Source organism: Littorina saxatilis, unplaced genomic scaffold (genome assembly GCF_037325665.1).
Source record: "Littorina saxatilis isolate snail1 unplaced genomic scaffold, US_GU_Lsax_2.0 scaffold_206, whole genome shotgun sequence".
NCBI classification, from domain to species: Eukaryota; Metazoa; Mollusca; class Gastropoda; order Littorinimorpha; family Littorinidae; genus Littorina; species Littorina saxatilis.
This window is the reverse complement of record NW_027126599.1, coordinates 1-15,861: the sequence shown is the minus strand read 5'-3', so window position 1 is coordinate 15,861 and position 15,861 is coordinate 1. Positions and strand designations below refer to the sequence as shown.

The window sequence follows — 15,861 nt, the reverse complement described above, 5'->3', positions numbered from 1 at the left end:
GTAACGAAGCGAGGCGAACGAACGAAGGCTGCAAACAGAAAGCATCGGTGCACTAAACATGTCAGCTACCCCTCACCCACCACCTTAAAACATGTCATCTTTAAATACCTCATCGAGCACGTGGGCCTGCACAAAACGGACTTTTTACAACAACAAAACAGCCATTTTCCGTCCTTCTCTCCCTATCTGCAAAAACCATATACAGATTAGTATTTTAGCGTCACAGAGAGTAAATTATGCGCTAACCTGGAAAGAACAACAGAGAGTATTTCATTCCACAAACACAGACTCATCAACAGCGTTAAATAATGATTTATTACCTCAAAAGCCTATGATTGTACTCTCAATGGAAGCAAAGTCCGCCTCCTCCCTGGAACAGCCTCTGTTCGTCAACAGTGACCAAAAACCTCCAGAACCCCTTGTCGAATCCTTATGCGAAAGCCATCGCCGACGAAGGAATGTTGACGACTTGTCCTCAGCAAAATAGTGGCAGTGAGAAAGGAAAAACTAGTGGAAGCTCCCCTAGAGTGCCGAATACAATATTCGGTGAAAAACCATCATACTCTAGAAACTGTGTATTAGATCCTTCCCCTTCTGCCGCTGGGTGTCAAGTGCCCCGTACTCGTGTCTCTGTCAGACAACCTAGCCAATAACACGTGACTGACCTTGTCACAAAACCAGTCCAGCTATACACAATTCTGCCTCCCAAGCAGAAAAAAGACACGAGAAACTCAATCCGTGAAAATCCCGTGCGCGCTGTCAGCGAAAAACCGTCAGCCCTATGACAGCAAAAAAAACCCCACTGTGAAACTCGTGCGCTACAAAACATCCGTGCTCATTGAGCACTGTCAGCAAACTCTGCTGTAGCCCAATATCACGCACAGGCGCTTTCTATCATAATCGACCAAGAACAGGCACTCCACTGAGTGACACTTTCTTGGTCTCTGTCACCCGATCGTGACACACCTCCCCTCTTCAAGACGAAACCTCGGTTTCGCTCACAGTCATGTTCTCCTCTCCAGCCCGAGAGAGAAAGTCAGCTCCAACATTGTTGGCGCCCGGAATGACGCGTACCGTGAATTGGTACGGTTGGAGAATCAACGCCCAGCGCATAAGTCTGGCGTTTGCCAACCTTGCAACCTGAAGATATTGCAGAGGTTGATGGTCCGTCTCCAGACAGAAAGGTCGTCCGTACAGGTATGCTTCGAACTTCTGGATGCCCCAGACAATGGCGAGACACTCGCGTTCAACCGTTGCATACGCTGCCTCGGCCGAGGTCAGCTTACGGCTGGCGAAGCAAACAGGGTGCAAAAACCCCTCTGTCTCCTGAAGCAACACTGCCCCAAGTCCCTTCCCTGAAGCATCTGTCCTCAGCACGAAGTCCTTGTTCAGGTCTGGTAGTCGGAGAATAGGCTGACTGGTGAGTCGCCTCTTCAGGGTGTTGAATGCGGAGCTGCATTCCTCAGTCCACACTACAACGGTCGGTTGTAGTTTCTTGGTAAGGTTGGTCAGTGGTAGTGCGATTTCGGCAAAGTGCGGGATGAAGCGTCTGTAGAAGCTGGCTAGGCCCAGGAAAGACCTGACTTCTTTCTTCGTGCGCGGTGGCTCCGCCTCCCGAATCTTCTGGATCTTGTCGTCCTCTGGAACGAGCAATCCCTCGCCGACAACATGACCCAGGAAAGACAATTCCCGAAATCCCAAGTAGCACTTGGACGGTTTAGCTCCCAGATTTCCGTCCTTCAACCTTCCGAACACGTCGCGCAGGGCGTCGAGATGTTCAGTCCATGTCTCTGTCGCGATCAGCACATCGTCGATGAAACTGCTGATGTCCTCGCGCTTCAATGGTTCCAAAAGTTTCCTCATCATGCGAGTGAAGACAGCACCTGCATTCTGTAGACCAAAAGGCATGACTGTCCACTGGAACTGGCCGAATGGAGTGGTAAATGCAGTCTTTGGACGATCTTCCTCGGCAACTGGAATTTGCCAGTATCCCTTGGTGAGGTCTAATTTTGAAAAATACTTGGCCTTGGCCAAGTGACTGAAGAGGTAGTCCACATCAGGCATGGGTTCCGCGTCAAACGCCGTAATCTTGTTCAGCTTCCGGTAGTCGACACAGAACCTGACGCGTCCATCCTTCTTCTTCACAAGCACAATTGGTGAACTGTAGGGAGAGTTCGCTGGCTCGATGACGCCCAACTTCGTCATGTCGGCGATTTCCTTCCTGACCACCTCCTTCTGGGCATGAGGCATGGGATACTGCTTCGTCCTCACTGGCTGCTTCTCCAGCAAGTCGAAGGTAAACTCCTCTAGATGCGTCTGAAGTGGTATGTCTGTAAGGACCCGTGCTGCATCCTTCAGGATCTCTTGCAAGTCCGCCTGCTGGTCGTCCCCAAGATCAGGTGAGATGTGCACGTCCGTGTGATCCTCACTAGCCTCCAACGGACAAACTGGTACACGTCCTCCTCCCTGTTCTTCCGTTGTCTCGTCCATCACGACAGCAACTGCTTCTGTCACTTTGTCCTTTTCCCCGTAGGCAGTCCTCTCTATGTAGGCGCGCAGCAGGTTGGCGTGGTACAGGCGTGCTTTCCCGTTCATGACGATCCTGTAGTCGTTCTGGCCCACTTTCGCTGTCACCTCAAAAGGTCCTTGCCACTGCAGTTGTAGCTTGTTGTGTTTGACAGGTAGAAGTAGCAACACCCGTTCTCCAATCTTGAAGCTGCGCGGCCGTGCCTTGCGGTCGAATCCTCGCGCATAACGCTGTGCTGCTCTTCCCAGGTTCTCTTGAGCCAGTTTGCAGGTCTCTTCAATCCTGTTCCTGAGTTCTACGATGTAGGTCGCTGTCGTCTGCACCTCCTCGTCAGCTTCTTCGTCTGTCCAAGCCTGACGCAGGATAGCCATGGGACCGCGTACCTGTCTGCCGTACAACAACTCAAATGGGGAAAAGCCCAAGCTCTCCTGAGGAACCTCGCGGTATGCAAAAAGCAATGCTGGGATGTACCTGTCCCACGTGCGTGGTTTCTCCTGAGCTAGTTTCCTCAGCATGGTCTTCAAGGTGCCATTGAACCTTTCCACCAGTCCGTTGCACTGAGCATGGTAAGGAGTGGTGAAGTGCTGCTCCAGTGATAGCAGTCGTGCTGCCTCCGCCATCACTCCTCCCGTGAACTGCGTGCCTCTGTCGGTGAGTACCTCTGATGGAATTCCCAGCCGGGACCACATAGTAACCAGAGCCTCAGCTACTCGCGTGGCTTCAATCGATTTCAGAGGGATCGCCTCTGGGTATCGAGTAGCGTAGTCCACCATGGTCAAAATGTATCTGTTTCCGTCCTCAGACGCAGGCAAGATGGGCCCGATGATGTCCACTGCCACCCGACGAAAGGGTTCGTCGATGAGCGGCATCTTCTCTAAGGGGACCTTCCTCACCCTTCCTTTGGCAACCACCTTCTGGCACTTATCGCAGGACGCACAGAAACGTCGGACATCCGTGCAGATGCCTGGCCAGTAAAAGTGGCGCCAGACACGATCCGTGGTCTTCTTGGTACCAAGATGACCTCCCAGAATCGAGTCGTGTGCCGTTGCCATGACACCCTCGCGAAACTCGCGAGGCACGACAACCTGTTTGAATGTACCTTCTTGGTTGCTGAACTCCCGGTAGAGCAACTTCTTGTCCCTGAGGAACTTTGACCTCCCATGCTTCCCGCTCAGCTTCACCTTCCCCGACTTCGCGTGCTCCCGAGGAGTCGCTAATGTCGGATCAGATGCATGAGCCTTCGCGAGAAGCGCGGGGGTCACGTTCCCCAGGGCAGCTCGTGCAGCAGGTAGGGGTTTGAGAGGTTTGTCCTCTCGCTCCGCCTGTGCCCGCGTGAGCACTGAAATGACGTCGGGAGACCGATAAACGGGAACCTCCCTGGTGACGCCGTCCACAAACTGAACCCGGTTTCCAATGAGCAGGTCGCATGGAGGATCGTCCATGACGACGGCCACAATGGTCCCCGTGAACAACGGTGTTACGACCTTGATCACTGCCGTGTTCAAGTCGTAAGCGTGAGATGCCTCGGCCATTCTCACTCTGATGCTGTCTCCTGTGTAGGCCATAGCTGGAACTAGACTCGCCCGAACCACTATCATGTCTGCCCCTGTGTCCCGCAGACCTTCGCCCTTCACTCCGTTAACGTAGACGTTGCAGTGGGGCTGGAAATGTTTCCTGGAGCACGGAACGCAGAGTTGTGGAATTGTGCATGAGCTCGTGACGTCCCTTAGCTCCTCACTGCCAACAAAGTGTACGCCCTTCTGGTCAGCCTGTCTCCTGTGGCAGTCCTTCTTCACGTGGCCCCGCTTGTTGCAGTAATAACACTGGATGTCAGTTCTGGAACTTGATCCTTTGTGTCCCTGATCGTCCTTCCCGTCCTTGGGTCCTGAAGAACCTGAATTTCCCGATTTTCCCGGCCGTGAGCCTGAAGATTTGCCAGAGATCGCCTGGGCGTCCTCGTGTACTCTGATCCAGTCGGCTGCCTCCTGAGTAGTCTTTGGCTGGTGTTCCTGCACGAAGGTCACCACCTCAGGTCGCAGGCTGGACATCAGTTGTTCCATGACTATGAGGTCGGCAAGGTCGTCGACGGTCCAGTTCTTCTCGGCCATCTCCACCCAGCGCCGCAGGTAGAGATTAAGGCGTGCCACAAACTGATGGCTCAGCTCGCCGCTCAGTCTCTTGCTGTTACGCAGACGTCGTCGGTAGGCTTCAGCAGTCAGGTTGAAGCGCTGGAGTAACGCCTTCTTAAGTGCCTGATAGTCTCTCGCCTCGTCGTCATCCAAAGCGTTGTAGAGCTGCAATGCGCGTCCCTTCAAGCAGGTGCTAAGGCGGCTAGCCCACGTGGCCTCTTCCCACTTCTGGTCAGATGCAATGCGCTCAAACCGGCGTAAAAAGTCGTCGAGCTCGTCCTTGTCATCGTCGAACGTCGGCAGTCTCGTACGGTCGGCAACAAACGTCGGCGCGCTAGCCTGAGTAAGCGTACCCTTCTCGGCCTGTAGCCTAGCTAGCTCTAGCTGGTGATCGCGATCCGCCTGTTCCTTCCGGTCTAGTCTGTCACGTTCGTCTTTCTTTTCCTGTCTGTCTCGCTCTCTTTCTTGTCTGTCAAGTTCGGCCTGTCGTTCTTGTCTCTCAAGCTCGTCTTTCTTATGCTGTCGGTCACGTTCGGCCTGTCGTTCGGCCTGTCGTTCCCTTTCTTGTCTGTCTCGTTCATCTTTCTCTTTCTTTTCTTGTCTGTCTCGTTCGGCCTGTCGTTCGGCATGTCGTTCCCTTTCTTGTCTGTCTCGTTCATCTTTCTCTTTCCGTTCTTGTCTGTCACGTTCGTCTTGTCGTTCCTGTCTCTCACGTTCGGCCTGTCGTTCTTGTCTGTCAAGCTCTTCTTTTCTCGTCTGTCGCTCTATGTCTTCCTTACGTTCTAACTCCTTGCGCTTAAGCAAACTACGCGCTCTAACGCGTGCGTCTCGCTCTGTCTGTTCCTCGCTACCAGGAGTCTCAAAAGTTAATCTCTTCGTAGGAGATCCCCCTGTAGCCATGGTTAGTTTAGCAAAGCTTTATCACAAAAGTAAGTCTAACGCAGCTATAGCTAGAACACGCGGTGATGAAAGCGGTGGATACAAAAATCCCGCAACCAGAAAATGCAGAAGAAAAATCCAAACGGTGTAGAACAAATCGCGTAGCCTACTTTATGGCTGCTTTTTGCGGTGAAACAAAGTGTTTCCCACAGCCGTGGCCTACTTTATCGGCTGCTTTTTGCGGTGAAACAGAGTGTTTCCCACAGCCTAGGTTAGGACAGAAGTCCTCGGACCCTTCCCCCCCAAAATTCCAACAAAGTCAAAATATGGAGAAAAATCCAAGTAAAACAAGACGGTAGAAATGTAACCTGTTACAGAATGCGAAACAACAATGTAGAGAAAACTGAGTAAAACGAATAACAAATCCGCTAACCCCGCTCAGCTCTCTGCAACGGAAAACTCTGAACGTACAACAACAAAGATTCACAAACAAAGGAAAGGGAAGTAATCACAGTTAGCGCATACAATAACTCACAAATTACAATTTACATTTCCTGCAAGATGTGAATCGCTTAAGGTGTGGTATATGATCAAAACTATACAAAAAAGGGTAGCACCAAGCAGAAAATAAGTCGAGCACTGACGAGATTATCTGCTCTTAGTTATCCTTAATTGGTGGGTCTTTATCAGTTGGAAATTAACTGAGTAAATCCCGGCTTGGCCCCCATGTGTCACGTTTCAATATATCACTTAAGGTGATTATGAACCGGTTAATTACTACTAATTAACTAACCACACCACGATCCACTCTCGCAGTCATACAATTAAGTAGAGTCAACAAAAGTATAAGTTTCAGACGCCTGTTTATGTATAAACTCGCCACCTCCCTCGAGCCTTCACTCAAAATATGTTCCTTTTACGTTCTCAACACGTAAAAAAACCCGTGGTCACTGACAAAATGCCAGTAGTATATAGAAAATTATAGTAACACGCTGATCCCGTGTAAATACAGTCAAATGAGAATGTTCTGTTCAAAAAGCTCTAGTTCATGCAGGGGTCACACACCCCACGTTGTCACTACTCCAATGAAATCATAGATACGAAAAGACAACGGTGGTCAACGGGGTGCGTACGACATGGTGCACTTAGCTTTCTTTCTGTATGCTGGTTAGCCGGTATGCTGGTTAGCCGGGTTGCTGGTTAGCCGGTTTGCTGGTTAGCCGGTTCGCTGGTTAGCCGGTTCGCTGGTTAGCCGGTCCGCTGGTTAGCCGGTCTCCTGGTTAGCCGGTCTCCTGGTTAGCGTAGCTTCAACAGTTCCCGCCAGAGTCAGCCGTGCAGATGTTACAGGAACGTAACGAAGCGAGGCGAACGAACGAAGGCTGCAAACAGAAAGCATCGGTGCACTAAACATGTCAGCTACCCCTCACCCACCACCTTAAAACATGTCATCTTTAAATACCTCATCGAGCACGTGGGCCTGCACAAAACGGACTTTTTACAACAACAAAACAGCCATTTTCCGTCCTTCTCTCCCTATCTGCAAAAACCATATACAGATTAGTATTTTAGCGTCACAGAGAGTAAATTATGCGCTAACCTGGAAAGAACAACAGAGAGTATTTCATTCCACAAACACAGACTCATCAACAGCGTTAAATAATGATTTATTACCTCAAAAGCCTATGATTGTACTCTCAATGGAAGCAAAGTCCGCCTCCTCCCTGGAACAGCCTCTGTTCGTCAACAGTGACCAAAAACCTCCAGAACCCCTTGTCGAATCCTTATGCGAAAGCCATCGCCGACGAAGGAATGTTGACGACTTGTCCTCAGCAAAATAGTGGCAGTGAGAAAGGAAAAACTAGTGGAAGCTCCCCTAGAGTGCCGAATACAATATTCGGTGAAAAACCATCATACTCTAGAAACTGTGTATTAGATCCTTCCCCTTCTGCCGCTGGGTGTCAAGTGCGCCGTTCTTGTGTCTCTCTCAGACAACCTAGCCAATAACACGTGACTGACCTTGTCACAAAACCAGTCCAGCTATACACAATTCTGCCTCCCCAAGCAAAAAAAAGACACGAGAAACTCAATCCGTGAAAATCCCGTGCGCGCTGTCAGCGAAAAACCGTCAGCCCTATGACAGCAAAAAAAAAACCCCACTGTGAAACTCGTGCGCTACAAAACATCCGTGCTCATTGAGCACTGTCAGCAAACTCTGCTGTAGCCCAATATCACGTACAGGCGCTTTCTATCGTAATCGACCAAGAACAGGCACTCCACTGAGTGACACTTTCTTGGTCTCTGTCACCCGATCGTGACAACATTTTTTTAGTTTTTCTCTTACAGGACGTGTGTGCCCTGGGCCGGACTACCGGGGGGTTATGGGGGTTGCGCAACCCCCCCCCCCTAGCCTAAACATGTACCTTACTTATTTAATTTTTTTTTTTATTATTGCTTATTTTATGCCGTTTCATGCAAGGAGCGACCATTTTCCTATCTCAGAATATGACCTACCCGTCAGCTTCAGGGGGCTTCGCCCCCTGACCCCCACAACGAGGGGGGGGTGGGTTCTAGGGTTTCCGGACCCCCCCAGCCAAAAAATAAAAATATTGAATGAGGTATGCATTTCTTTATTTTACATTGAGTTTCAATTTTTGGGGTATTAATCAGTGACAAAATCTGCTGCCTGAAACTGGTAATGATCATCCTCAGAATGCACCAGATTGCACCATTTTGCATCCTTTTTTTCAAAATTTTCCGGGGGGGGCATGCCCCCGGACCCCCCTAGCAAGCTAGGCGCTTCGCGCCGTCGGCTCGGCGCTTCGCGCCTTCACACCCATATCTTCACAATATACTTTTGAAAAAACCCAGTCATAAAATGAACTGATCCGCCCCTGCTGCCAGGGGGGACATCCCCCTGGGCCACCACTGGCAACCCCCCCCCCCCTCCTCTTCGCCTAGTCCGGCCCTGGTGCCCTCAAGTCAGGTGTTCCCGACACTGCCCCGACGGTTACAAGACAGTTAATGGATGTCCCAGCTGTCAGTGTAGAGACGGTGAGTGACCTTTGACCTTCCCATATACATAGAGGTACAGTGGAACCCCCCTATCAAGACCCCCTATCAAGACCCCCTATCAAGACCCCCTATCAAGACCCCCTATCAAGACCCCCCTATCAAGACCCCCTATCAAGACCCCCCTATCAAGACCCCCCTATCAAGACCCCCCTATCAAGACCCCCTATCAAGACCCCCTATCAAGACCCCCTATCAAGACCCCCCTATCAAGACCCCCCTATCAAGACCCCCTATCAAGACCCCCCTATCAAGACCCCCCTTTTAAGACCCCCCGATTTAAGACTCTCTCCCTTGTTAAGACCCGGTTTTTTCAAAGTTTTTGTTCAAAATCTCAAAATAGTCTGAGAAAATCAGGTCTGAAAATGGAGAGAGACTTAGAATAAACGTACAAGTTTTTGCCCATTTTAAGACTTTCCATTTCAAGACTTGATTTTCTCAGATTTTGTTGAGATCTTAATATGTGGTTCCGCTTTATTCACGCTTGTTTAGATCGCTTATGTCCCTTACACTATATATGAAAATGACGTCATGTGTGTGTTGTGTTTTAGCCGTGAGACCGCCTGTGTGCCCCCTCGTGCTGTGTGCATAGCTTGTTTAGATCGCTTATGTCCCTTACAATATATATGAAAATGACGTTATGTGTGTGCTGTGTTTTAGTCGTGAGACCGCCTGTGTGCCCCATCGTGCTGTGTGCATAGCTTGTTTAGATCGCTTATGTCCCTTACAATATATATGAAAATGACGTTATGTGTGTGCTGTGTTTTAGCCGTGAGACCGCCTGTGTGCCCCATCGTGCTGTGTGCCAAGCCTTGCCCTACCGGCTACCTGCAGAAAAAGGGTTGTCAGACCTGCCAGTGTCGCGAGGGTAAGCTGCTGGATTGACATGTCAGTATATCAATGTCAGACCTGCCAGTGTCGCGAGGGTAAGCTGTTGGATTGACATGTCAGTATATCAATGTCAGACCTGCCAGTGTAAGGGTAAGCTGCTGGATTGACATGTCAGTATATCAATGTCAGACCTGCCAGTGTCGCGAGGGTAAGCTGCTGGATTGACATGTCAGTATATCAATGTCAGACCTGCCAGTGTCGCGAGGGTAAGCTGCTGGATTGACATGTCAGTATATCAATGTCAGACCTGCCAGTGTCGCGAGGGTAAGCTGCTGGATTGACATGTCAGTATATCAATGTCAGACCTGCCAGTGTAAGGGTAAGCTGCTGGATTGACATGTCAGTATATCAATGTCAGACCTGCCAGTGTCGCGAGGGTAAGCTGCTGGATTGACATGTCAGTATATCAATGTCAGACCTGCCAGTGTCGCGAGGGTAAGCTGCTGGATTGACATGTCAGTATATCAATGTTATGTTTCTTGCATCTTGTTTTTCCACGTCAAAGGCCGATGGATGGTTCGCTTTGTCTTTATTAAATGTTAGATAAACCTAAGTGCACGCGCACGCACGCACGCACGCACACACACACACACACACACACACACACATACACAGACACACACACACACACACACAGACACACACACACACACACACACACACACACACGCGCTACACAAAAGTGCACAGTAACTATCTTGCTTTCGGGATCTATCCATTAAACTGTCATGGAGGGGGTGGGGGGGGGGAACATTCATACAATCTTTTCATTGCCGTCACCGTTAGATGTCAGCGCGTTAATGCTGTCAACATCACTGACAGTGATATGTAGGCCTCTGGTTTATCGTGTGATTGTCATTATGCACTAGCGTTTTCTAAGGTCGCCCATACAAGTATGTTTGTGGCTGCCTTTAGGTCCTCTGGTCTCTCTGTTTATATGTCTGTTCATTTGTATGTTCATGCTTGACTATTGAATGTCTGGAAGTTTCGAGTGTTTGTGGCCAAGCCACTTTGGGCGGGGAGATGGCTCAGTCGGTAGCGGCGCTGGCTTTCAGTGAAACCAGTCAGTCGCTATCGCCCTGGGTTCGACCCCACGTTTGGCACATATATAATATGGATTTATTTCCCAGGGCCAACTTTCTGCCGACTCCCCCGCCTCCAAACACCTCCGTGTGCACGCACGATTAAGATTCACAGCTTTCTTTATTTAGTGTTTAACGTCGTTTTCAACCACGAAGGTTATATCGCGACGAGGGAAAGGGGGGAGATGGGATAGGGGAAAGGGGGGAGATGGGATAGAGCCACTTGTTAAGTGTTTCTTGTTCACAAAAGCACTAATCAAAAAATTGCTCCAGGGGCTTGCAACGTAGTACAATGTATGACCTTACTGGGAGAATGCAAGTTTCCAGTACAAAGGACTAAACATTTCTTACATACTGCTTGACTAAAATCTTTACAAACATTGACTATATTCTATACAAGAACCACTTAACAAGGGTAATAAGTGAAGAATTTTATGGGTGAGAAAAGGAAAGTAAAAGGACTTTGGGGAGGCAGAAATAGAGAAGAAACAAGAAAAAGATCCTAATTAGGTTCACGGCATCGAGAGTGATGCGACCTTCTCTCAGAAATTAGTAGAGAAGGCTCCCCCATCCACCACCCGGGGGACGCGCCTCTACGCCAATTAGGGGGCGCGAGGAAGATTGACAGCGAATGAACACGCGCATGCAGTAAAGAGGAAAAACGGGTAGCATCGTATTGTACGACCGCTCGCTTAGCCTAGCGATAAAGCAACCCACATTTCTACGAGGGTAGCCTCAGAGGACGATATACTTTATCCTTATTTCTACGAGGGTAGCCTCAGAGGACGATATACTTTATCCTTATTTCTACGAGGGTAGCCTCAGAGGACGATATACTTTATCCTTATTTGTATCCTTACATATCAATACGATTCCGTTCTTCCCTTGCAGAGCTCGTCATACCGCGGTGTGGACCTATCTGCAAATTAGGCTGTCGCAACGGATTTGTCAAGGGCCCCGACGGCTGTCCCATTTGCAAGTGCAAGCCTGTTGTCCCCTGGCCCAGTGAGTTATCTTTCCTTACTGGAGCGTAATGCTTCCATCTTTCTTGTGTAAACCATCCTTTAAATGATACAGTTAAGCTTTCATATTGTCCTGTGAGCAGGGGCGGATCTGGGTTTTGAAAGGGGGGGTGCAAAGTTCTTTTTTGTTTTGTTTGTATCTTATCAGCGAAGGCGCCGAACCGATGGCGCGAAGCGCCGAGCATGCTAGGGGGGTCCGGGGGCATGCCCCCCCGGAATTTTTTTTTAAAAAGGAAGCAAAATTGTGCAATCTAGTGCAATCTGAGCGTGTAAAGTGCTATTTTCAGGTGATGCATTTTTCTTCTTTTTTTTTTCTTTTTTTTTTTTTTTTTTTGTCCCGCTGGGGGGGGGGGGGGTGCAATTGCACCCATTGCACCCCCCCCCCCCAGATCCGCCCCTGTGTGAGGTTACCCCCATGAAAATTAGGGCTGCTTTTTCACTGGAAAGCGAGCTGCCATACAATACAGCGCTACTCTTTTTATATTTAGTCAAGTTTTGACTAAATATTTTAACGTAGAGGGGGGAATCGAGACGAGGGTCGTGGTGTATGTGTGTGTGTGTGTCTGTCTGTCTGTCTGTCTGTGTGTGTGTGTAGAGCGATTCAGACCAAACTACTGGACCGATCTTTATGAAATTTTACATGAGAGTTTCTGGGATTGATATTCCCGAACGTTTTTTTTCATTTTTTTGATAAATGTCTTTGATGACGTCATATCCGGCTTTTCGTGAAAGTTGAGGCGGCACTGTCACGCTCTCATTTTTCAACCAAATTGGTTGAAATTTTGGTCAAGTAATCTTCGACGAAGCCCGGACTTCGGTATTGCATTTCAGCTTGGTGGCTTAAAAATTAATTAATGACTTTGGTCATTAAAAATCGGAAAATTGTAAAAAAAAATAAAAATTTATAAAACGATCCAAATTTACGTTCATCTTATTCTCCATCATTTTCTGATTCCAAAAACATATAAATATGTTATATTTGGATTAAAAACAAGCTCTGAAAATTAAATATATAAAAATTATTATCAAAATTAAATTGTCGAAATCAATTTAAAAACACTTTCATCTTATTCCTTGTCGGTTCCTGATTCCAAAAACATATAGATATGATATGTTTGGATTAAAAACACGCTCAGAAAGTTAAAACAAAGAGAGGTACAGAAAAGCGTGCTATCCTTCTTAACGCAACTACTACCCCGCTCTTCTTGTCAATTTCACTGCCTTTGCCATGAGCGGTGGACTGACGATGCTACGAGTATACGGTCTTGCTGAAAAATGGCATTGCGTTCAGTTTCATTCTGTGAGTTCGACAGCTACTTGACTAAATGTTGTATTTTCGCCTTACGCGACTTGTTTTTCTTTCTTTTCTGCATGCGCGTATTCAAGTTTACAATCCCTGAGACTGCCTTTGAGAGCCAGGGATCTTTATCGTGCGCATGCATCATATACCGGTCTAGAAGTGTACAAGGGATATGAACACCCTTTTATTTGGACACGTACCCACAATCATCAGAGTGAGAACTCGTTGCTGAATTAACTTCGCAACTCACAACTGTCTCCATCTGTGAAATTGATTCAGCTTTGGACAACTTCTCTACACAGAAAGCAGACGGTATCCATGTTCCACCCCCGTGTCAACACTGTGGCACATAAAAGACCTCGGTCATTCTGCCAACAGTGGATGTGGCTTAACTATTACACCTAAACACGCATACACCTGGGTAGCGCGACTCTGTTGCTGCTAGCTTTCTACTGGGAAGGAAGCGACCCGAATTTCCCAGCGATGGGACAATAAAGTAATGAAAATTAAAATGAACATGAAAATGAAAATTGAAATGTATCTTTAAAGGCGTTTTAAACAAAGCGCTTTATTGCAAAGATGTATCACTTTTATTTTAACACATTGGGTAGATTAAAATGTTGTAATCGTCTTAACCTGTAATCTTGGAATAAAGATAGTACATACAGTAACGAAAAGCAGGTCACGTGATGTTTATCCGTTGTTTGCAAGCAGGTCACGTGATGTTTATCCGTTGTTTGCAAGCAGGTCACGTGATGTTTATCCGTTGTTTGCAAGCAGGTCACGTGATGTTTATCCGTTGTTTGCAAGCAGGTCACGTGATGTTTATCCGTTGTTTGCAAGCAGGTCACGTGATGTTTATCCGTTGTTTGCAAGCAGGTCACGTGATGTTTATCCGTTGTTTGCAAGCAGGGCCCGTGGAACCGGTCTGTGGACCCATCTCGTGCACAATGGGCTGTCGCAACGGATTCGTCAAGGGCCCCGACGGCTGTCCAATCTGCGAGTGCAAACCTGTCGCCCCCAGGCCCAGTGAGTTATCTTTTCTTTACTGCAATGTCACAAGTTAAAATGGTACTCCCTTCCCCAGGCCCAGTGAGTTATCTTTTCTTTACTGCAATGTCACAAGTTAAAATGGTACCTCCCTTCACCAGCCCCAGTGAGTTATCTTTTCTTTACTGTAATATCACAAGTTAAAATGGTACCCCCTTCACCAGGCCCAGTGAGTTATCTTTTCTTTACTGTAATATCACAAGTTAAAATGGTACCCCCTTCACCATGCCCAGTGAGTTATCTTTTCTTTACTGTAATATCACAAGTTAAAATGGTACCCCCCTTCACCAGGCCCAGTGAGTTATCTTTTCTTTACTGCAATGTCACAAGTTAAAATGGTACCCCCTTCCCCAGGCCCAGTGAGTTATCTTTTCTTTACTGCAATGCCACAAGTTAAAATGGTACCCCCCTTCACCAGGCCCAGTGAGTTATCTTTTCTTTACTGTAATATCACAAGTTAAAATGGTACCCCCTTCACCAGGCCCAGTGAGTTATCTTTTCTTTACTGTAATGTCACAAGTGGTACCTCCCTTCACCAGGCCCAGTGAGTTATCGTTTCTTTACTGTAATGTCACAAGTGGTACCTCCCTTCACCAGGCCCAGTGAGTTATCTTTTCTTTACTGTAATGTCACAAGTGGTACCTCCCTTCACCAGGCCCAGTGAGTTATCGTTTCTTTACTGTAATGTCACAAGTGGTACCTCCCTTCACCAGGCCCAGTGAGTTATCTTTTCTTTACTGCAATGTCACAAGTTAAAATGGTACCTCCCTTCACCAGGCCCAGTGAGTTCAGCTTTCTTTACTGAAACACAATGCTTCCATCTTTCTTGTGTAAACCATCCTGCAAGTCATCATATATCCGCCCAAGCATTTACACCAGTGACAACACAGCATCATTTACACCAGTGACAACACAGCATCATTTACACCAGTGACAACACAGCATCATTTACACCAGTGACAAAACAGCATCATTTACACCAGTGACAACACAGCATCATTTACACCAGTGACAAAACAGCATCATTTACACCAGTGACAACACAGCATCATTTACACCAGTGACAAAACAGCATCATTTACACCAGTGACAAAACAGCATCATTTACACCAGTGACAAAACAGCATCATTTACACCAGTGACAAAACAGCATCATTTACACCAGTGACAACACAGCATCATTTACACCAGTGACAAAACAGCATCATTTACACCAGTGACAAAACAGCATCATTTCACTTGAACACACACAGTACCAGCAATCTGCAGCCTGGTTGACTGCGAAGCAGAGCGGGGATTGGGCTCAAATCATCTTGCAATTGACACATGTTTCAGCGGCTTTGTTCATACCTCTTTTTGTGTGTGTGTGTATGTTTAAAACAAACACGTTTTACTTTCTACGTTCGTTACTTATCATTATCCAGTTGCTGGTAAAGTTGGATCACTTTCTAAAGAGGAAGGTGGCAGCAAATATAGTACCGCTGCTCAGGTCTGGATCTGGATCTGGTAAGGGTACGTTGCAGGGTACGTTGCAGGAGCCAGTATTGGTTATCGTCGTAACGGAAACTGGGAGAGTGCAGCGCCTATTTAAAAATGACCTCTATTTATGGGCATAGTGCTGTTAACAGTTGTTGCCCCACTTTCCTTGCTCTACACTTTCTTTAAAAGTTCCTGTACTGTTCACTGCTGATTGTCGAGTGGACAGTCCACCAGCTCATGGTTTCAGTTGGAGTTCCGGTTAAAAGCTTTTTCTTCTTCTTCTTCTTCTTCTTCTTTCTTTTTCTTATTATTTGCATTATAATCATTACTATTATTATCATTTAATCGTCTGTACACAGGCTCGTGCCGCCGGCGGTGCATGAGGTTCTGTCTGATAAGCTCCCTTGGCAGAAGCGTTTTCCCGTCAGACTGT

General features: G+C 47.7%; 1 protein-coding gene across 1 annotated transcript; it reads left to right on the top strand.

Annotated features, from left to right (window-relative positions):
• Positions 1–8,414: 8,414 nt before the first annotated feature.
• On the top strand, positions 8,415–15,858 carry LOC138955069 (BPTI/Kunitz domain-containing protein 4-like; the record flags this gene model as incomplete). The annotated part of the gene is made up of 5 exons (XM_070326779.1): positions 8,415–8,586; positions 9,374–9,472; positions 11,469–11,582; positions 13,812–13,928; positions 15,788–15,858. Coding segments are annotated over 5 exons (573 nt in total), but the record flags the coding sequence as incomplete, so codon positions are not given.
• Positions 15,859–15,861: the final 3 nt, after the last annotated feature.